At 38.4% G+C, this 23,765-nt stretch overlaps 2 protein-coding genes across 2 annotated transcripts; one reads left to right on the plus strand and one right to left on the minus strand.

The window, feature by feature from the left end:
- Nucleotides 1–15,840: 15,840 nt before the first annotated feature.
- On the minus strand, nt 15,841–18,841 carry LOC112769383 (uncharacterized). Its single transcript, XM_025813895.2, has 4 exons — nt 18,039–18,841; nt 17,874–17,966; nt 17,648–17,795; nt 15,841–16,101 (listed from the first exon to the last, which is right to left on the minus strand). The coding sequence occupies exons 1-3, from the start codon at nt 18,341–18,343 to the stop codon at nt 17,783–17,785; spliced, it is 411 nt and encodes a 136-aa protein (XP_025669680.1). The 5' UTR covers nt 18,344–18,841; the 3' UTR covers nt 15,841–16,101; nt 17,648–17,782.
- A 2,912-nt stretch (nt 18,842–21,753) lies between these two features.
- On the plus strand, nt 21,754–23,663 carry LOC112769384 (adenylate-forming reductase 06235). The gene has a single exon (XM_025813897.3). It carries the CDS (start codon nt 21,821–21,823, stop codon nt 23,471–23,473), a length of 1,653 nt encoding a protein of 550 aa, XP_025669682.1. The 5' UTR covers nt 21,754–21,820; the 3' UTR covers nt 23,474–23,663.
- Nucleotides 23,664–23,765: the final 102 nt, after the last annotated feature.

Here is a 23,765-nt window from a genome sequence, read left to right on the forward strand (position 1 = left end):
TGCCCCGGGTCCAGAAGACCGGGTTTGTTTTGGGAGGAATTCTGAGGCATCCCCTCATTTTTTCTATATGTATGAGAGCATGATTACCCGCTTAGGTATTTTTCTTCCTTTTTCCGACTTTGAGATAGCTGTTTTATGTCACTACCGTGTTGCTCCTACCCAACTTCACCCTAATTCTTGGGATTTTCTGAAAATTTACCAATTTATCAGCCATGCATTAGACTTTCTGACTTCTTTGAAGATTTTCTTTTTTCTCTTCCACATGACTAAGCCCTTCAGTGGGCAAAATAACAAACAACAATGAGTGTCTTTCCGGGCTATACAAGGCCGGAGAGTTTTTACCCTTTTTGATGAATCCTTCCACGACTTCAAAATTTTCTTTTTCAAATTTCAAGCTGTAGAGGATCCACACCCCTTTTTCCTGGATGAAAATTCTTCTCCTCATTTTCCCCTGTACTGGCTAGAGGCCTCTCCTTGTGAAAAATATGGTTTGGAGGATTTGGATGAGGTGGAGGCGGCCATTGTGGGGTTCCTCCGAGAAGTATGGGGGAGAGCCCCTTACCTGGATACGAAAAAATTTCTCCAGGGGTCTCCGACCTTTGTCCAGGCTCAACTAGGTAGCTTTTTGTTTACTTATCCTATTTTCCGACCTGATGGTCGCCCGACTTGTTTTCTCCGACTTGTTTTACTGACTTTAGCCTCCTAATTGCTTTTTACAGAGATGGCGAAGAAGAATTTCAGGGAGTCTTATCAGAGAGTTCAGGAGGCCAAGGCGAGGTCCCGCGCCAGAGTCGACGGCGCCAGGGCAGCTGGTCCTTCTCTTCCTTCTCCTCCCCCTCCTCCTCACAATTTGGGGACCCCCACCCGACCTATTGTTATTCCTTCCTCAGCCTCTTCTTTGCCATCCCCTCCTCCCTGATCTTCCCCTGAGCCAGAAAAGAAGAAGCGCAAGACTTTAGAGTCTAGCTCTTCTTTTGAAGGTGACGCCAAGGTGGATGCACCTCAGTTTGTTTGGAAGCATATCTATCCTCATACTCGCATAGGTATGGATGATGCTTCTGTTCGAAACCACCTTACTATTCTGGCTCAGGAGAGTATCAGGGCAGCAGGGGTGTGCACAAAGTTCTTTGATATTTTTGACAAGACTCCCCTTAGCTCTTTGGGTTCATCCTCGAGGGTTGAGGAGTTGGAGGGGAGGCTTCACTTATATCAAGGGCAGGAGAAGGTGCTGAGGGAGGAGGTCGCCAAATTGAAGGAGGAGAGGAATGGCCTCCAGGAGAGGGAGAGGAAGTTGCAGGCCTAGTGTTCCATGGCGGAGGGCCTAAGGGAGAAGACGCAGGAGAGTTATTCAAGCTTGTTTGAGGACCTTGTGGAGGTGAAGAAGGATTTGATGAGAGCTCAGGAGGCCTATACAGAGTTGGAGGAATCCATTGCTGACGGGGCTGAAGAAGCATGGAGGATCTTTAAAGAACAGGTCGGGGTTCTTGCTCCCGACCTGGACCTCTCTCCTTTGGATCCGGATAAAATTGTGATCGACGGAGCTATCGTTTCTCCTCCCTCTCCCCGATATGTCACTGAGTCTGATCTAAAGACTCGTGGGCAGAGGATAATGGAGTCCCCTCCCCTACCAAAAGATGCCCCGAGATCTTCGAAGGCTCTTGGAACTTCCACTCCGTCTCCTATGGACATTTCTCTTCCTGGCCTTGATAGTGCTCCGACTACTCTCCCTGACTCTGGTGGTGCTCCGACTATTCCTCCTGGCTCTCATGGTAACGTCCTTCCTAACTGAAAATTGATTGTGGCTATATGGGGCCCGGCCTGTGGGTCCCCACTTTTTAAAACTATTTGTTTTTGTGTTGTGGTGGTATTCTGCTGACACTTTCTTGGCCTTTTATGGCCGTAAACAAAATATTTAAAAATACCCTTTTTTAGATAAGGGTTTAGGTTATCTTACTTTGTCTTATTGTGCGCATGCTTGTCTGTTTAGGTTTTAAAAAATCTTTTTGATCTTTGTTTTGAAAAACCTTTTTCATGGCTGACTGTCCCTTCTTTCTTTTAAGTCTTTCTTAAGGACTTGGGACAGTCTTTGCCTTGGTGCTTTCAATAGGTTTTCTTATCTCTTTTTGGTATTCCTTATACTCAATTTTTGATTTTATTGAGTTCTTATGACTTAGGTTATTTTTGCGATGCGTTTCTTTGCTTCTCGATTTTTCCGGCTTATAAGTCGGATGTTTTCCGAGTTTTTCACGATCTACTTTTATAACCTCTTTACACCGACTTGTACCTCGTCATTTCATCCTGACGACCATCTAGGTCGGTTCATGGGATTTTCACGCTTTGTCGAGCTTAAGTCGGCGCGTTTTGTAGAAAAAAAAAGAAAGCGAGAAGGAATTTATAAGAGATATTGTAAAAGATCTTTATTTATTTGCGAAGGTACTTTACTGCTACTAAGAGTTTTTGACTGTTTATTGTCCCTTAGTCTCTACTGTGATACCTCGTTAAAAACCCCCCTTCAGGAAAAACCCTTTTCTTTTGGAAAAAAACCATGAAGTTGGGAAAAGAGTACATCAGGGAGTAGAGTTCGCTTTTAACTGTAGTACCTTTTCATATTACAAGCATGCCACGACCTAGGTAACTCGGTGCCGTTTAAGTCGGTCACCTTGTAATAACCTTTTCCTAAGACCTCACTAATCTTGTATGATTTTTTCCAATTAGCAGCGAGCTTCCCTTCCCCAGATTTGTTGACTCCAATGTCGTTTCTGATTAAGACCAAGTTGTCTGGGGTGAAACTCCTTTGAATGACTTTTTTGTTGTATCTGGTGGTCATTCTTTGCTTCAATGCCGCTTCTCTTATCTGGGCTTGCTCTCGGACTTCGGGGAGCAATTCAAGTTCCTCTTTGTGCCCCTGTACATTTCCAACCTCGTCATGGAAGATAACCATTGGACTTTGTTCGTCGATTTCTACTGGTATCATGGCTTCCACGCCATAAACAAGTCGGAAAGGTGTTTCTCCTGTGGTAGATTGAGGCGTCGTCAGGTAAGCCCATAACACTTGTGGGAGCTCCTCAACCCAAGCTCCTTTTGCATCTTGTAGTTTTTTCTTTAATCCTGCCAGTATGACTTTGTTAGCTGCCTCGGCTTGTCCATTTGCTTGTGGATGTTCCACCGAGGTGAACTGGTGTTTGATCTTCATACTGGCTACCAGACTTCTGAAGGTAGAGTCAGTGAAATAGGTTCCATTATCTGTGATGATGGAATGAGGTATTCTATATCTTGTGATAATATTTTTGTAGAGGAACCTCCGACTTCTCTGGGCCGTGATGGTGGCTAATGGTTCTGCTTCTATCCACTTTGTGAAGTAGTCTATTCGTACAATTAAGTATTTGACTTGTCCTGGGGCCTGGGGAAAAGGTCCTAACAGATCCATCCCCCATTTTGCGAAGGGCCATGGAGAAGTTATACTGATGAGCTCCTCGGAGGGAGCCACGTGGAAATTTGTGTGCATCTGGCATGGCTGGCACTTCTTCACAAATTATGTGGCATCCTTCTGCAAGGTCGGCCAGTAGAACCCAGCTCGGATTACTTTTCTGGCTAGCGACCTGGCTCCGAGGTGGTTTCCACAGATCCCATTATGAACCTCCTCTAGTACTTCAGTGGTCCTTGAGGTCGGTACGCACTTCAGCAATGGTGTTAATATCCCTCTTTTATAGAGGATATTTTTCACCAGAGTGTAGTATTGTGCTTCCCTCCGGATTTTCTTGGCCTCTTTTCCTCTTTGGGGACGATGTCGAATTTTAGGTATTCGACCAAGGGATTCATCCATCCGAGATTTAGTCCGGTCACTTCAAGGACATCTTGTTTGTCCTCTGCTTTCACCACAGAGGGTTCTTGGAGAGTTTCTTGGATCAAGCTTCTATTATTCCCCCTGGTTTGGTACTTGTTATATGTCTGATCTCGGTTTCTGCAAAGCGCCCGAGATGCTCCAGAGTTTTTTCCAAGTATCTCTTCATATTTGGGTCTTTGGCCTGATACTCTCCATTTATTTGGGAGGTCACCACTTGAGAGTCACTGAATATCATCACTTTTGTTGCACCGACCTCTTCTGCCAGCTTTAAACCTACAATAAGGGCTTCATATTCTGCCTGATTATTAGAAACTGGGAATTTAAATTTGAGGGAAACCTCTATTTGTGTTCCCCCTTCATTAACCAGTATTATGCCTGCATCGCTTCCTTTCTTGTTTGAGGATCCATCTATGTATAGTTCCCATGTAGTTGGCTTTTTCTCTTGGTCTCCCGCATACTCCGCTATGAAGTCGGTGAGGCATTGGGCTTTAATTGCTGTTCGGGTTTCGTACTTCAAGTTGAACTCAGAGAGCTCTATTGCCCACTGAACCATTCTCCCTGCAACATCCATCTTTTGGAGGATTTGCTTCATAGGTTGATTCGTTCGGACTCTTATTGTGTGGGCTTGGAAGTAAGGCCATAACCTCCGTGAGGCTATTACTAAGGAGTAAGCAAACTTCTCCAGTTTGTGGTACCTTAGCTCAGGGCCTTGTAAAACTTTGCTGGTGAAGTACACTGGATGCTGCCCGACCTCATCTTCTCGTATCAGGGCTGATGCTACAGCTTTGTCTGCTACAGACAAGTATAGAACGAGCTCTTCCCCAACTAGAGGTCGGGTCAGGATTGGAGGTTGGCTCAAGAACCTTTTAAACTCCTGGAATGCTTCTTCGTATTCTGGAGTCCATTCAAACTGACATCCCTTTCTTAGTAGAGAGAACAGTGGAAGGGATCTTTGTGTTGATCCTGCTAAAAACCTGGAGAGGGCTGCAAGTCGAACATTCAATTGTTGAACCTCTCTTAAGCAAGTTGGGCTTTTCATTTCTAGGATGGCTTTGCACTTATCGGGATTTGCTTCAATCCCCATTTGCGTCAGCATAAACCCCAGAAATTTTCCAGCCTCCACCGCGAAGGTACACTTTGCGGGATTTAGCATCATCCCGTGTAACCTTATGGTGTTGAAGACTTGTGAGAGGTCCGTCAAGAAGTCGATTTCTTCCTTTGTTTTTACCAGCATGTCGTCTACGTAGACTTCCATTAAGTTCCCGAGGTGGAGAGCGAACACTTTATTCATCAGCCTTTGATATGTAGCCCCGGCATTCTTTAGCCCAAATGGCATGACCATGTAGTAGTAGTTTGCTCTAGGCATGATGAATGATGTTTTTTCTTGATCCGACTTGTACATTGGGATCTGGTTGTATCCCGAGTAGGCATCCATAAACGACAAGTATTGATACCCCGAACTAGAGTCCACTAGAGTATCAATGCTTGGGAGTGGATATGGGTCCTTGGGACATGCCTTATTCAGGTCGGTATAGTCGACACACATCCTCCACTTGCCGTTTTGCTTATTGACTAGCACTACATTTGCTAGCCATATTGGATATTTAACTTCTCTGATGAAGCCGGCTTCTAGGAGTGCTTGTACCTGCTCTTCCACCGCTTGAGCTCGTTCTGGGCCGAGCTTACGCCTTCGCTGCTGTACAGGTCATGACCCCGGATATATTGAGAGCCTGTGGGACATGAGCTCGGGGTCTATCCCTGGCATGTCGGAAGCTTTCCAGGCAAAGAGGTCAGAGTTGTCTCTTAAGAGCTTTGTCAACCTTTGTTTTAAGGTTTCCTCTAGGTTGGCTCCTATGTTGGTATTTTTTCCTTCCTCTTCGCCGACTTGTACTTCTTCAGTTTTTTCCCCTGGTTGTGGCCGCAGCTCTTCTCTGGCTCTCGCGCCACCGAGCTCTATGGTGTGGACTTCTTTACCTTTTCCTCTCAGGTTCAGGCTTTCATTGTAGCATTTTCTTGCCAATTTTTGGTCTCCTCGTACCGTTGCTATCCCCGCATATGTTGGGAATTTCATGCAAAGGTGGGGGGTAGACACCACTGCTCCGAGTCGATTTAAGGTAGTTCTACCAATCAAGGCATTATATGCTGACCCAACATCGATGACTATAAGTTTACACTCAGAGTTTTGGATCTTTCCCCTTTTCCAAAAGTCGTATGGAGGGGCAGGAATCCTAGTGGTTTTATTGGCGTGTCGCCTAGTCCGTACAAGGTATCAGGGTAAGCCCTTAACTCCTTTTCATCCAACCCTAGTTTGTCGAACGCGGGTTTAAAAAGGATGTCTGCTGAACTCCCTTGCTCTATTAGAGTTCTGTGGAGATGGGCATTTGCCAGGATCATGGTTATCACCACTGGATCATCGTGTCTAGGGATTACTCCTTGCCCATCCTCCTTTGTAAATGAGTTAGTTGGGAGGTCGGGTGTTTCGCTCCCAACCTGGTAAACTCGCTTGAGGTGTCTCTTGCGAGATGACTTGGTGAGTCCCCCTCCCGCAAATCCTCCCGAGATCATGTGTATGTGTCTCTCGGGAGTTTGTGGTGGTGGGTCTCTTCTGTCCCTGTCATCTCGCTTTCTTTTCTCATGATTGTCTGACCTTTCCATGAGATATCTATCAAGTCGGCCTTCTCTGGCCAGCTTTTCTATCACATTTTTGAGGTCGTAGCAATCATTTGTTGAGTGACCATACATCTTATGGTACTCACAGTATTCGCTGCGGCTTCCTCCCTTTTTGTTTTTGATGGGCCTAGGAGGTGGCAATCTTTCAGTATTGTAGATTTCTCTGTATACATCCACTATGGAGACTTTTAGAGGAGTATAAGAGTGATATATCCTCAGTCTGTCGAGACCGACCTCCTCTTTTTTCTTGGGCTCTCTTTCTTTCTCTTTTATCGAGTGGGGGTGTCCAAGTCGCCAACTCGGCTCTCGTAGTCTGGCATTCTCCTCCATGTTGATGTACTTTTCTGCTCTTTCTTGTACATCACTCAAGAAGGTGGGGTGCCTTTTTGATATGGATTGCAAGAAGGGACCTTCTCTAAGTCCATTTACTAGCCCCATGATGACTGCCTCAGTGGGTAGGTCTTGAATCTCCAAGCACGCTTTGTTGAACCTTTCCATGTAGTCCCGTAAAGGTTCTCCGACCTCCTGCTTTACTCCCAGGAGGCTCGGTGCGTGCTTTACTTTATCCTTCTGGATGGAGAATCTCATTAAGAACTTTTTCGAGAGGAACTCAAAGCTGGTAACTGACCTTGGAGGGAGGCTATCGAACCACTTCATCACCGCTTTTGACAGGGTGGTCGGGAAAGCTTTGCACGAGTTGCATCAGAAGCATCAGCTAGATATATCAGACTTTTGAAGTTGCTTAGATGATGCTTCGGATCTGTAGTTCCGTCATAGAGGTTCATATCGAGGCTTTTGAAGTTTCTTGGAACTTTTTCCCTCATTATGTCCTCACTGAATGGATCCTCTCCTCCTAGGGGCGACTCTTCTCGGTCGCCACGGGAGTTCCGGCTTCTAAGGGAGGATTCTAGCTTCAAGAGTTTTTCTTCTAACTCTTTTCGTCGCTCTATCTCTTCCCTTAGATTTTGCTCCGCCTCTCGTTGTCATTCTAATTCCTGTTCCAGCTATTCCAAACGACCTTGGTGGCCATGGACCAACCCCATTAGCTCGGCTGCATGGGGTGGTCCTTCCTTTCCTGATTCGCGTCCATCCGAGGAGTTCACCTTCAGATTTTTAAACCCAGAGGTGCCTTCTCTATGCTGGTCGTTGGCTCCCTGGTGAAGGGTCAGGTCGGCGTCATTGTTTCCGGTGTCCAAATTTTCTTGTTCGGAATCATACGTCGTATGACCATCCTCTGGTGAATTATTCGCCATTACTGGTTGATCTCTCGGGTCCCCGGTAACGGTGCCAATGTTACGATGGGTAATCGGAGATTAATGGGCTGGATTCGCTGGGTTGGCCCAATCGTGTGAGGAAAGAAGCCTTCGAGCGTGTTCGCGTCTTTGGGGCCTCCGTCCGACTTGTGAGTATGAGTGAATGGGGGGTGGTACCTGCAAAGACACTTCGATGCCTAAGTCAGCAAGGGTGTGAGCAGGTCTAGAGAGTATTGGGACTTAGAGATACCTGAGGGGTGTCAGTGTATTTATAGTAGTGAACCAATAACCACCATTGAAGTAGTTTCACCTTTTAAGGTGAATAACCATCCCTTTATCTTAGAAAAGTTGAGATATGGCTCCTGGAAGTAGGTTGAGAGATTTTAGGGGCAGTTACTCGTTTGAATGAGTGTTTATCTGCCAGCTAATCTTCGTCCCTGACTTCTTTAGAGCAGGTCGTGGCAGGAACTGACTTCTTCAGGGGTAGGTCGGTGTAGGGTGAGGCTCAATTCATTGGGTTGAGCCTTTTGTTTGGACTTGGGCCTTAGCGTTGGGATAGGGTATGAACACTATTAATATAAAATCATGGATGTTATGTGTTACTTATGTAATAACTAAAAACTATATGTACATAAATGTAATAACTAATAAATATTAATTTAATTTTTCGATGTTAGTTGTATATAATTATAGATGTTATGTGTATTTATGAATGGCATAATCACGAACATACAAATGATATTTCATACTTCATAATCTCTGTTATGGTTTTTATATTCTTAGAAATTGGTTGACTATGAACAACTTGGTTAGATGAGTTGGTCTATTGTTTAATTTTTTTAACTACTACTGACATAGACTCTGTGTTAAGGTTGAATTCAAATGTCATACTACTTGAAATAATAACTACGACTGATTGTGAATTTCTTTGGCTTATCCCAACTAAAATCAAACTAAAAAAGTTTCAATTGTACTAAACTCGTAATTTTTGCTCTTAAATTCGAAGTTCCTAATTGTGCTTCAGATGTACTAAAGTTGTGCTTGTTCCTTCTTGAATTTAAAGGTCTTATACGTTACATAAATTGCCTCTAATGATAATGAAGTGATACAATAAATTAGTGGTTATGATAATTATTATCATTAACGTCAATTAAGGACTATTATTACAATTCTTTATTATCATTAGAGAAAATTCTACTTTTTTTTCGAAGAGATGCTAAAATAAAACTTCTGGAGAGATGCTAAAATAACATTTTTGTAACACCTTCACTATCAGAAGTCACGCTTCCGGCTGCGCTTCTCTGATAGAAAGAAGTATTACGACTACTTTACATACTAAATATTAAAGTAGGAGCCTGTGACTCGATATTGTATCGCTGATTCCTTTAAAAACTGGAAATAAATATTTTATCTTAAGAAAAATACAAGCAGGCATAGATTCATATACAAGACTCCTTACATAATATCTCATAATATATATATATATATATATATATATATATATATATATATATATAAAACATACAACTCCTATCCCTCTTACAAAATTGTAATAACAAAGACGAGGGAAGAAAATAATCTAATTAATTCAACAACATATAAACCGAACGCAGTATAACTTCTCTTAAAGCTTCTTCTTCTGGTTCCTGAAAAAGTAAAGCTGTAGGGGGTGAGAACCTAACCACACGGTCTCACCATGGAGTTTCAAAGTTGTCATAAGAAGATATTTAATAGGAAAACTGTTTTCAAGCTCAGTGATTATCATTGCCTTATGAATCTTTTAAAAAAACCAATAGGTAATCGTTTAAAACCTTTTCAAAGAAACAATCTTTAATCTTTCAGAAATCCGAAACATTTCCTTTCTTATAAGAAAATCTCAATCAGAAACTAACCACGCAATCAAATAACACAATCATTAATTCAGCACCAAAGTTCAATCTCAAATGTAGCACGCCAGGACAAACACAGGCAGGGCAGATAAGGAAAGCACAAGAAGGAAGCAGTTACAGCAAATAGTTCAAGTAGCAGTTACAAACAGTTTAGCAATTAGGCAAACCAAAACAAGTTCAAACTCAAGCAAAGCATACAAATGCATATGATGCATGCCTGTCCTATGGCTGATGAGGCTCATCTGTCGGTTATTCAGCCAACCCGACAAGTCTGAATTGTACTTAGACTGTCCCCCGACGTGCATCCCCAAGAGTCTATGCATAGCTTTTTCTCAAATAATCAATATTACTCAATGGGGGTAACATTCCCGGGAATTTATATAGTGCCCGGTCACACACTTACATCGTAGGGTCAACAGAGTATCGAGTTTTCAACCTGGTACACGTGGTGGCAAGCCACGACACTTAATCCAGGGAACCTCGTATCTCAGATATTTCAAATTCATAAGCCATGTGAATAATTCAAAGTTCACATCTCAACATTCTCAACATCATAATCATTCATCAATCCAAATCTCATTTCCAAGTTCATTTCAACGCCATATTTCAAATAAAATCTTCATCATCCTCTTTTTCATTCTGTTCGTTAACAATCTCAATTCCAAAACAAAATTCTTTCTTTGATAGACAAATCAATCTTAAAATGTATAATACTTAAAAACAAATCTTTTTAATTAATTACTTTAAATAAAACTTTCAATTTTATAAAATTTCGGCAGCATCTCCTCTAAAACTCGGACACTGCCACCCTTTTCGGGTCCCATCCAAACATCTCTCAAACCTTTTCTCAACCATTTCCAAATCTCAAACATTTTCCAGAATTGAACCAGTTCCAATGTCAAATTATTTTCAAATCAACCAATTCTAACAATAAAACTCTTTTTAAAATCGAATCAGCTCAAATATTAAATCATTCATAAAATCAAACCAACTCACAATCAAACCGCTCCCAGAATCAATTTATTTTCATATCTCAAATTATTTCCAAAATCGTTTCATTTATATTACTAAGTAAACTCTAAAACCAATAAAATTCACCTTTCTTAATAATCAAGTAAATGATATTCCAAACCGGTTTTTAACCACAACCACACACCACTCACGCAATCAAGCACCCAATAATTCAGTCCAACAAACCATCACATCCATAAGACAAATATAATCACAGAAGTAAATCTCTTTGCATCAATATCTATTTATCACAACTCTGTAATATAAAATAGATTTTAAGAAAAACCCCTACCTCGACTCGTCGAAACCATAACTCAAAACGCGTCAACAAAACCATTTCTCTTAACCCGAAACCGATAGCAACCGCAAACTCGGCCCCTGATCACTTTCGCAGCACCCACAGCAACTTAAAAGCGACGTGCAACACTCAAAACACGACCCTACATTACCAGAACCTCAGAGTTTATGACCAAACATAACATATTATTAACACGGGTTCCCGAGACATAGATACTTACCGAACTAAGAAAATGAAACAGCGGCGGTCGCTGAACCGGTTTGGCGGCAGCCACCTCGAACGGCAGCGGCGACCAGAACTCCGGCAACGGCGACTGAAACAAACATACAGCGATGATTAAGCTCCCAGAAATTTAAAGGAAACAAAAGCCAACTTAAAACCTTAACCGGCGACAGATCTCAGTGGCAGCAGAGGTGTTCTCCGGCAGCAGAAGCGGCGGTAACAAGCTCCTCTCCCGCGGGCTCCTTCTCTCTCCTGAGTTTGGCTCGGTAGTGACGGAGGTCTCTTCTCCTTCTTCTGCCCGCGACCAGCCTCGATGGTGACGGACCCAGAGGCGGCGATGATCACACGCGCAGCAGCAGCAGCCCGTGATGATGACGATGGCGGCGGCTCTGCACGGTGACGACGGAAGCTTCGAGGACAGTGACCCGCATCCACCTCTCCTTCGTGTCTCTGTTCTCTCTCTTCGCATCGGGTCCTGTTTGTGGTGGCTCGATAGTAACTCGCGGCGCCGGTGCGACACGGAGGTCCGGCAGCGATGATGATGATGAGGTGCGACGAAGCTAGAAGCACAAGGCGCGACGGCGAAGGCTTCTCCTTCCTCGCGCGTCTTCCCACTGTTCACCAAGCTCCATTAACGGCGACGATGAAAATGCTTCCAACGGCGGCGTGCGGTTCTGACAGTGACAGAAGCGTGAACGGCGGCGGAGTAGCGATGCGGCGCGGCGGTGATGGCTGCATGTGGTGGCGCGATTTTCCTCCAGGGCTCGGTGAGGACGCGATGGCGGCGGCGAGGCCCAGCAACGCCGGTGCGCCTCCCTCCCCTCTTCTCCTCTCGGCTCTCCCCTTCCCTTCCTTTTTCATTTTTTTTCTATTGGGGTATGTCGATTCTGTTGTGTGTGTGTGTTGTTGGGGAAAGGAAGGTGTGGCGGTGGGTAAGGCGGTGGCTAGGTTAGGTTAGATCTATTGGGTTCAATTTAGAAATTTTTGGATAGTTTAGGTAATTTAATAAAATTATGGGTATAATGTATAAATTTAAAATATAATTTAATTCCTTAAGATTACTTTAAAAAATATTACTTATCAATTTGCTAATTTGGCTTTTAATTCAAGTATTCTAATTTGAAATTAAAGATAATATAATTTATTTTATTTGTTTATAAAATTAAAGTATTAAATTCTAAAATCTTAATTATTTAAAACTAAATCATATAGAATTCTTATTCTTTTACAACCGTTAAATTGTATAATTTAAATATAGAAAATTATTCAATAATTATGAGATTAAGTAAAATTTTAATTTAATTATCAAAACTTAATTTAATTTCTTTTAATAAGATATTTTCCATAAAAAATTATGGATCTTACATCCTACCCACCATATAAAAATTTTCGTCCTCGAAATTTGATACAAAATAAAAGAGATTTCATATCACTTTGCTCTTGAATGCATTTAAAGAAATGGCAAATATTCTTAGTATATATATACATATAATTTCAAATATTAGAATTTTCATATGGCATAAAGGTATTAAAAGGTATAAGTGTGATGCAAACAGAAGTTACAAAATAGACTTGATGTACAAGATGATATGTTTTCAAACATGTGATGGTAAGGCAAGGCGTCAAAAGGTTATGAAACCTGCCGGGGTTAAAACGATGTACTTAACGTCCACATACTAATCTCATACAAACTTCAGAGATTCAACTATTTAAACTTCAACATAACTTATCTCCACCATTTTCAACCGTATCTCATTGGGCAACTCATCTGACAGTTCTTAACTTCGTTAAACACTTTGCAAACCTTATTACTGATCATAAGTTCCACAGCAACAGAACTATGTCACGTAAAACAAGGTTCCACAATTCCCTGTGATGTCGTATGTTTATAAGTTTCACTTTTTGCGTCCACCAAACGTACCCTAAAGAATTAATGTGTCGTTTTCTAAGTCCAACAGTCACACAAGATACCAAAACTAATCTCGAGTATACTTAGAAGGATAACAGACCTTAGAAAAGAAAGAGAAGCAGCAAGAACCATATTCGCGAGAATTTGAAAGAATTGTTGAATCACAAGTAGACAAGGATAAACAAGTAATGAAGAATGCTGGAAAGAGAATCAACTGATAACTTTAAGGGTAACTCTGGGGTCGAAGAGATTCGATAGGACCAATAAGATGAAAAACAACACAGTATTTTGAAACGAATTCAAGCTGAATCAAGAAATATGAGGTTTAGAGAAGAAGAATATCCAAACCAAAGACAAAGTTTATAGAACTCAAGAGTATGGTTTAAAAATATTCTCGAATGTATTGTTCGTAAAGAATGGAAAACTTAAGGAGAAATCATTTCATGTTCTAAAAGAGAAAATGGGTAACAAACATCCTTCAAAAGATTAATAAAAGCGTAAATGTGGCATTATTTCAATATAAATTTAAGTGGAAATAGATTACACAAACTTTGTAAATGGAAAGATTAATTTGGCTAAGAGAAAAATTGTATTTTCTCTTCTTTTTCAAGCATGTATGAAAACTACAATCTTGTTGGAAGAAAACCTGACATAAAGTTTTACTCATAAAAGAAAAGATGATGCATTACAATCAAATAGGTTTAAATCACATACAGAAATTTTCAGAGTATAAGGTAAAGGAGTGTAGGCTGAATTGAAAGCGATTTTATTAAAACTTTAATAGACGGTTATACCGCCCCAAAATAAGTTCAAATCACATCAAAGAGAGGCACTGCTCAAGTAAAGCAATTCAAAGTCAGGGACAACTTTGTATAAGAATAAATCAAAACTTGTTTAAAAAGGTTTAAAACAAAATTCCAATAATATACTTAAAATCACAACTTTATAAGGATGTTCAATAATATTAACATGCGCTAAAAAAGAAACTAATTCATTTTAAGAAAGGAACTTAAATCAAAAGATTTTGATTTGGATTCATAAAACATGTCACTCATAGAAACGAAAAGCTTAAAAAGGAACTCAACAACCTAAAAAGTTGATTCAAAACTTAAATTTCTTCAAAAGAACTCAAAACTTCATCAAAATGGTTTTAAAAAAATTTTAAAAGTATACTTGGAATAACCATCTCGCAAAAATCATTTAAAAAAATTGCGATGCACTTAAAAGAAAATCAGCCCATGGAAGAAAGAATCTCTAAATCAAGGAAATTCAAACAAGAACTCACTAGGCATGGATTATCAAATGAGTTTTCAATTAGTCCAAAGGAATACAAAACGCGTCAGGAAAGGCAACTTAATCAATAAAAAATTCTCAAAAAAAAAAATCTTTGACTAAAAAAAGACAAATAAAAGGACAAATGGTGCATTAGATGGAAACGAATTCAAGTTGACTCGGATGAGTATGAGATTCAGAAGAAATGAAAAATTAAGACAAATGGTGACGTTCAAAAAAAGGTAAGAGAGCAATTAAAAACAGAATCAAATATGACATTCTCAGAAATGAAAAGCTTAAGAAAGAAATTGGTCTATTCATAAGAAGAAAGACATGAGTCCAACATTTTTTTTCTAAAAGAACAATTACATAAACAATGTAGTATACTAAACCAAATTCAAATTAAAAATAAAATAGGTGAAGTTTACCAAACAAAAACCAACTCGGAAAAGATAAAAACCTTTCTTTGGAAAATATCTAAATATATAATCAAATAAGAATATTCGTAAAAATTGTAATAAAATTGTTAGAAAATCAAATTGTATTTAAAGTATATATACTTTTCCATAAATCAGTGAAGAAACAGGCGAGGTATTGGAAACACTTAGTTTTAAACTGTATAAGAAACTTTCAACGTTTATATAAAGAAGTATATATCAAATTAAAAGTGGTTGTATATTTCAAATCAAAAGCAGTTTTGTTAAGATTTAAAGAATGACTGTAATTATCGTCAAATAAGAGGAAAACTAAATTACAATTTGTTTACAAAGGACTCGAAATATGAAATTAAAAAGGTGTACTGCATCAAAACAGATTCAAATGTATATCAAAGAATACATGATTCAAGAGGAAGTGCCTAAATAAAGAATGTAAATACACCAAGGATTTTAAACAGGCATATGTAGTCAGGATCAAACAAGGGCGTACGTGAACAAGAGAGTAGGATTGAAAGATAATCTGATCACTTTCCAAGAAAAGTATCGCAGGCAAGAACCTTAGAGAATACAAAGCAGGAATAAGATACGTGATATTCGCAGAGTTCAAGACATCTAACCGAGTAACCTCAAAAATTAATTCCTAATGTTCCCAGAACCCGCAATTCGCATTATTTATGACTCGCATATTGTGTATGATAACCCATTGGTGCTTCCATATACATAATTCTCTAGTGCTAAGCCGGCCAAACTTAATACCAGAAATTATGCAATGCAAGACTAATGGCATTACCAAATAGACCGTCATGTGCATAAAAACTCTAATTCTCGTTATTCAAACAAGACCTACTACATGACAGACTCTCAGAGTATGTAATTGAAGCATAATCAGTCCATTCCCAAGGCTCTACAGGAAAGACCGCTCTGATACCATAATGTAACACCTTCACTATCAGAAGTCACACTTCCGGCTGCGCTTCTCTGATAGAAAGAAGTATTACGACTACTTTACATACTAAATATTAAAATAGGAGCCTGTGACTCGATACTGTATCACTGATTCCTTTAAAAACCGGAAATAAATACTTTATCTTAAGAAAAATACAAGCAGGCATAGATTCATATACAAGACTCCTTATATATATATATATATATATATATATATATATATAACATACAACTCCTATCCCTCTTACAAAATTGTAATAACAAAGACGATGGAAGAAAATAATCTAATTAATTCAACAACATATAAACCGAACGCAGTATAACTTCTCTTAAAGCTTCTTCTTCTGGTTCCTGAAAAAGTAAAGCTGTAGGGGGTGAGAACCTAACCACACAGTCTCACCATGGAGTTTCAAAGTTGTCATAAGGAGATATTTAATAGGAAAACTGTTTTCAAGCTCAGTGATTATCATTGCCTTATGAATCTTTTAAAAAAACCAATAGGTAATCGTTTAAAACCTTTTCAAAGAAACAATGTTTAATCTTTTAGAAATTTGAAACCTTTCCTTTCTTATAAGAAAATCTCAATCAGAAACCAACCACGCAATCAAACAACACAATCATTAATTCAGCACCAAAGTTCAATCTCAAATGTAGCACGCCAGGACAAACACAGGCAGGGCAGACAAGGAAAGCACAAGTAGGCAGCAGTTACAGCAAATAGTTCAAGTAGCAGTTACGAACAGTTTAGCAATTAGGCAAACCAAAACAAGTTCAAACTCAAGCAAAGCATACAAATGGATATGATGCATGCCTGTCCTATGGCTGATGAGGCTCATCTGTCGGTTATTCAGCCAACCCGACAAGTCTGAATTGTACTTAGACTGTCCCCCGACGTGCATCCCCAAGAGTCTATGCATAGCATTTTCTCAAATAATCAATATTACTCAATGGGGGAAACATTCCCGGGAATTTATATAGTGCCCGGTCACACACTTACATTGTAGGGTCAACAGAGTATCGAGTTTTCAACCTGGTACACGTGGTGGCAAGCCACGGCACTTAATCCAAGGAACCTCGTATCTCAGATATTTCAAATTCATAAGCCATGTGAATAATTCAAAGTTCACATCTCAACATTATCAACATCATAATCATTCATCAATCCAAATCTCATTTCCAAGTTCATTTCAAAGCCATATTTCAAATAAAATCCTCATCATCCTCTTTTTCATTCTGTTCGTTAACAATCTCAATTCCAAAACAAAATTCTTTCTTTGATAGACAAATCAATCTTAAAACGTATAATACTTAAAAACAAATCTTTTTAATTAATTACTTTAAATAAAACTTTCAATTTTATAAAATTTCGGCAGCATCTCCTCTAAAACTCGGACACTGCCACCCTTTTCGGGTCCCATCCAAACATCTCTCAAACCTTTTCTCAACCATTTCCAAATCTCAAACATTTTCCAGAATTGAACCAGTTCCAATGTCAAATTATTTTCAAATCAACCAATTCTAACAATAAAACTCTTTTTAAAGTCGAATCAGCTCAAATATTAAATCATTCATAAAATCAAACCAACTCACAATCAAACCGCTCCCAGAATCAATTTATTTTCATATCTCAAATTATTTCCAAGATCGTTTCATTTATATTACTAAGTAAACTCTAAAACTAATAAAATTCACCTTTCTTAATAATCAAGTAAATGATATTCCAAACCGGTTTTTAACCACAACCACACACCACTTACGCAATCAAGCACCTAATAATTCAGTCCAACAAACCATCACATCCATAAGACAAATATAATCACAGAAGTAAATCTCTTTGCATCAATATCTATTTATCACAACTCTGTAATATAAAATATATTTTAAGAAAAACCCCTACCTCAACTCGTCGAAACCATAACTCAAAACGCGTCAACGAAACCGTTTCTCTTAACCCGAAACCAATAGCAACCGCAAACTCGGCCCCTGATCACTTTCGCAGCACCCACAGCAACTTAAAAGCGACGTGCAACGCTCAAAACACGACCCTACGTTACCAGAACCTCAGAGTTTATGACCAAACATAATAGATTATTAACATGGGTTCCCGAGACATAAATACTTACCGAACTAAGAAAATGAAATAGCGGCGGTCGCTGAACCGGTTTGGCGGCAGCCACCTCGAACGGCAGCGGCGACCAGAACTCCGGCAACGGCGACTGAAACAAACATGCAGCAATGATTATGCTCCCAGAAATTTAAAGGAAACAAAAGCCAACTTAAAACCTTACCGGCGACAGATCTCAGTGGCAGCAGAGGTGTTCTCCGACGGCAGAAGCGGCGGTAACAAGCTCCTCTCCCGCGGGCTCCTTCTCTCTCCTGCGTTTGGCTCGGCAGTGACGGAGGTCTCTTCTCCTTCTTCTGCCCACGACCAGCCTCGACGGTGACGGACCCAGAGGCGGCGATGATCACACGCGCAGCAACAGCAGCCCGTGATGATGACAATGGCGGCGGCTCTGCACGGTGACGACGGAAGCTTCGAAGACAGTGACCCGCAGCCACCTCTCCTTCGCGTCTCTGTTCTCTCTCTTCGCATCGGGTCCTGTTTGTGGTGGCTCGATAGTAACTCGCGGCGCTGGTGCGACACGGAGGTCCGGCAGCGATGATGATGATGAGGTGCGACGAAGCTGGAAGCACAAGGCGCGACGGCGAAGGCTTCTCCTTCCTTGCGTGTCTTCCCACTGTTCACCAAGCTCCATTAACGGCGACGATGAAAATGCTTCCAACGGCGGCGTGCGGTTCTGACAGTGACAGAAGCATGAACGGCGGCGAAGCAGCGATGCGGCACGGCGGTGATGGCTGCATGTGGTGGCGCGGTTTTCCTCCAGGGCTCGGTGAGGACGTGATGGCGGCGGCGAGGCCCAGCAACGCCGGTGCGCCTCCCTCCCCTCTTCTCCTCTCGGCTCTCCCCTTCCCTTCCTTTTTCATTTTTTTTTCTATTGGGGTATGTAGATTCTGTTGTGTGTGTGTTGTTGGGGAAAGGAAGGTGTGGCGGTGGGTAAGGCGGTGGCTAGGTTAGGTTAGATCTATTGGGTTCAATTTGGGAATTTTTGGATAGTTTAGGTAATTTAATAAAATTATGGGTATAATGTATAAATTTAAAATATAATTTAATTCCTTAAGATTACTTTAAAAAATATTACTTATCAATTTGCTAATTTGGCTTTTAATTCAAGTATTCTAATTTAAAATTAAAGATAATATAATTTATTTTATTTGTTTATAAAATTAAAGTATTAAATTCTAAAATCTTAATTATTTAAAACTAAATCATATAGAATTTTTATTCTTTTACAACCGTTAAATAGTATAATTTAAATATAGAAAATTATTCAATAATTATGAGATTAAGTAAAATTTTAATTTAATTATCAAAACTTAATTTAATTTTTTTTAATAAGATATTTTCCAAAAAAATTATGGATCTTACAATTTTTATCTCCTCTATTTATAAAATATATACTCCCCTTCCTTATAACTTTTACAAAACTTTTTCTTTAATCAATTTTAAATTTTTTGTGTTAACTAATATTAACTTTACCCATTTTCAAGAAAAAATAAATTATATTTTACAAAATATCTTTTAACAAAAATTTTATTTTTTTTATTAAATTTTGTTTATCAAAATACCCTTTAACAAATTATTTTTCTATTAATTAAATTGTATTTTTTTTCAAAATATTTTTTAGAAAAATTTTTAATGATTAAATTATTTTTTCCTAATATACCTTTTAGTAATATTTTAATTAGTAAGGAACTTATTTTAGAAAGATGTGAAGGAATGAGATGTTAATTTTTTAAATTTGGGATTTATCCATCTCGAGTTATTTTTAAGTTTTGATAAAGTTGTTGACAATTTTAATAATTCTATGAAATAAATTATTTATTAATATTAATTGTTATACATATTAACGGTGGTAAGATATTTTTAATTTAATGTTAAAATAATATACATTGATATCAAAAAATTAATAGTAAAATACAAAAATAATTATTAACAAAAATTTTGATAAAAAAATCACAATTTAATAATTAAAAAAATTATTGAAGGGTGTCTTAGGAAAAAATAATTTAATCATTAAAATTTTTTTTAAAAATATTTTGATAAAAATATAATTTAATCAGTAGACAAATAATTTGTTAAAGGGTATTTTAGTAAATAAAATTTAATCACAAGAAATAAAATTTTTACTAAGCTGTATTTTTGTAAAAAATAATTTATTTTTTCTTAAAAAATACATAAAGTTAGTGTTAGTTAAAATAAAAATTTTAAAATAGATTAAAGAGAAAATTTTTTAAAAGTTATAAGAAAGAGAAGTGTATATTTTACAAATAGAAGGGAAGGAAGTGTCATTTTAGTATTTCTCAAATGAGAAGAATGAAATTTTCTCTTATTATTATTAGTCTTTATGACAATAGTAAATATGAATATCAAATTGTAAAAAAAAAAAACATTAATATATAATTTGATTAATACCTAAAAGTTAGGGATATGTTATTATAATTAATATAATTAATATGTAAGAGTCATTAAGAAGTTATAATACGTTGTTATTGGAAGATTAGGTGTTTTTCTTTGATATGCGTCTTTTTTTAAATTGATATTATTCAAATTGGACGGTCCGATTTGTTTGAAGAAAAAAATAAACTACAAATCGAAGAGTCCAATTTATACTTTTAAATTTTTTTATTTTTAAAAACACAAATCGGACCATCCAATTTGTGATCGTTTGTTTAAAAAATAAAACAATACAAAAAAATCGGAGGCACTGGTTTGTGTAACCTACAGCAGCGTAAAATACTTCTCTTCTCACACTATTTTTGTGATACATATCTCTCTATTATACACAAAAAATAATAAGCGCCGTTAAGAGTGTGATAAGTAGAATGATAAAAGAGTGAAATAAAAATCAAAATGTAACTAACTTATTTAATTAAAATCAATTTAAGAAAATTTTGGTTAGTATAGCTGAAATATTTTGGTTCGAAACTTTTCTCAATAATTTAGTAATTTCATTTACTTTACCCCACTATATCATCCATGTTCCACAAAGTTGTGCTGAAACTAAGATACTAAATTGATGTAATTAAAATAAGAGAAGCCAGAGAAAAGAAGAGAACAGAATCAGAGAAAGTAGCTTCTGTGATGATAAAATGCATTAACTCTGATAATTCATTCACGAAAAATGTGAGAGAGTGAATGAAAGACATTTCAGCAAGCAAAAAGGTACGGTTTATCCCAAATAAGTACATCCACATCCACATCCACATCATCAAAACATGGATTACCATCTCTTTCTCCCTACCTCACACCAACAAAGTTGGTTTACATTTCAAACCAACTTAAAATCACTATTCAATATAACTAACAAAGTCAAACATAAATATTTAATTTACTAACCATGTATAATTTTAGAGTAACCACATTTTGGAATCTTACATATTAGAGGCCTCCTTAAATGGTTAACTTCTTAAATGCTTGTTCTGATGACAACGGACTAAAATGGAATTTTCTTATTAAAGAGGCCTAACTATGTAGAATGTGACACTCTTTATTGCAGTGTGAATAGTTGACAATTTGACATTCCCTCCTAATTAAACGGTTTTGCTTTGTAAACTTCTACTTATTATAGCATAAATAATTGATGTTTGAAATTGAGACTAAAAGTGCAAATACTCCTTCTGTCTCTGTATTTATATCCTATCTCAATAACCAAATGCGACTAAAGAATTTGGAACCAAAAACATAATTTTGATACACTGAAAATGTTTTACACACTCATTCAATTATATCCTATTATGTTGAAGACTATTCACGCAGTAAATATACAAAGTAGTTATTTTTGCTGATGTAAAGTTAAGTAAGTAAATGCATATGTAAAACTACTTTATGGAGCTCAACTACTCTATCTAACTGTTCTATGAGATTGCAGCTATAAAAGAAAGGCTGTGTTGTGAGATCAATTTAACTATAACTGTCTCATTCAAGCAAAAAGATTTATCAGTTCACACCATGGGTGGCACAGAGATGAAGATAGCCAGGTTCTCAAGCTGTAGAGGGGTGCCATTTGAGATCAATGCTAATAGAAGCAACCCTTTTGCAATAGAGCCACCACCAACACCAATTCCAAAGCCAGAACCAACAACACATGGATCATGGCGTTGGCTTCCATGGACAAGAACCAGTTCTTTCAAGCTTCTTCCTAGGATGAATGCCGTTAGTCCAGGTCGAAGCCGTTCCAGCAGTCACTTCTGTGACATTGACATTGATGCTGACAAAGATGACCATGATGATGATGATGACGATGTTGAGGTAGAGTTCATAGCAGAAGGTTCTCAAGATGCAGAGAAACAACAACAGAAGAAAGCTAATAGTTCAAGGCTTTCAATTATTCTTCTAGATCAAGGTTTCACAGTGTATAAATGGATATTCCTTGTTTGTTTGGCCTTGAACATGGTTGCATTATCTCTTGCAGCTTCAGGGCATTTTCCATATGCAAAGGAAAAGGCTTCACTTTTCTCCATTGCTAACATTCTAGCTCTTACACTCTGCAGAAGTGAAGCAACACTGAGAATTCTTTTCTATTTGGTTGTGAAGACTATTGGGAAGCCTTGTGTTCCTCTTAGGATCAAAACTTCCACAACTTCATTCCTTCAAAGCCTTGGAGGAATCCACAGTAGTTGTGGTGTTTCTTCCATATCATGGCTTCTCTTTTCTTTAGTCCTTACTATGAAAAACAAAAACAAAACTTCCACTGAGATCATTGTTGTTGCATTCGCCATCCTCTTACTCCTTTTTCTCTCTTCCCTTGCCGCCTTCCCTCTTGTCCGCCACCTCCACCACAATGTCTTCGAGCGCACGCACCGGTTCGCTGGCTGGACAGCTCTCATCCTTCTCTGGCTGTTCATTCTTCTGTCTATAAGCTATGATCCTAATTCACAATCCTATCACTTCACCATCTCTAAGATGATCAAGAACCAAGAATCATGGTTCACTCTAGCCATCACAATCCTTATAGTCCTTCCTTGGTTAACCGTTAGAAGGGTAGCGGTTCGTGTTTCTACGGCATCAAGCCATGCCACAATCATAAAATTTGAAGGTGGTGTTGAAGCAGGGTTGTTTGGTAGAATTAGTCCATCACCTTTATCTGAATGGCATGCATTTGGGATCATATCTGATGGAAAGAAAGAACACATGATGCTAGCTGGTGCGGTTGGTGACTTCACACGATCATTAGTTTCAACAAAACCAAACCATCTTTGGGTAAGGAAATTGCACTTTGCAGGGCTAACTTACCTGGTGAAACTGTATAAAAGGGTGTTGTTGGTGGCAACAGGATCAGGAATCTGTGTGTTCTTGTCATTCCTATTGCAGAAAAGGCAACATCATGTTGATGTGTATCTGATTTGGGTGGCTAAGGATATTGAAACAAACTTTGGAAAGGAGACAGTTGAGTTGGTAAGAAATTATCCAGAGGAGAAAGTGATTGTTCATGACACTGGAGTTTGTGGTAGGCCTAATGTGGGTGAGATGAGTGTGGAAGGTGCTACTATGTGGAATTGTGAAGTAGTTATTGTTACCAGCAACCCTCAAGGTAGCAAAGATGTTGTTAGAGCATGCAAGAAGGCTAAGATTCCTGCTTTTGGTCCAATTTGGGACTCTTGAAACACATGAACTTTTCAAGGGGAATGATGTTCATTTCTTTTACTCTTCCTTGTCTTTTTTGGATCAAGCAGATAGCACTGGAGTTATAATAGTTTTTGTTCATTGAGCCTAAAACTTGTAAAATACAGCAAGCCTATGTTTCTCAATTCCCACTTCATTAACATAAATTGGAAAACTAGTTTGTTCAGAATATTAGTTGCATGTCAAAGTGATCGGGCACAAATTTTTTCTTTCTTGTGTTCTTGAAAATACTCACGAGACTAGTTTGAAACAAAAAATCAACAATAGAAGG

Source organism: Arachis hypogaea, chromosome 18 (genome assembly GCF_003086295.3).
Source record: "Arachis hypogaea cultivar Tifrunner chromosome 18, arahy.Tifrunner.gnm2.J5K5, whole genome shotgun sequence".
Classification (NCBI taxonomy): domain Eukaryota; kingdom Viridiplantae; phylum Streptophyta; class Magnoliopsida; order Fabales; family Fabaceae; genus Arachis; species Arachis hypogaea.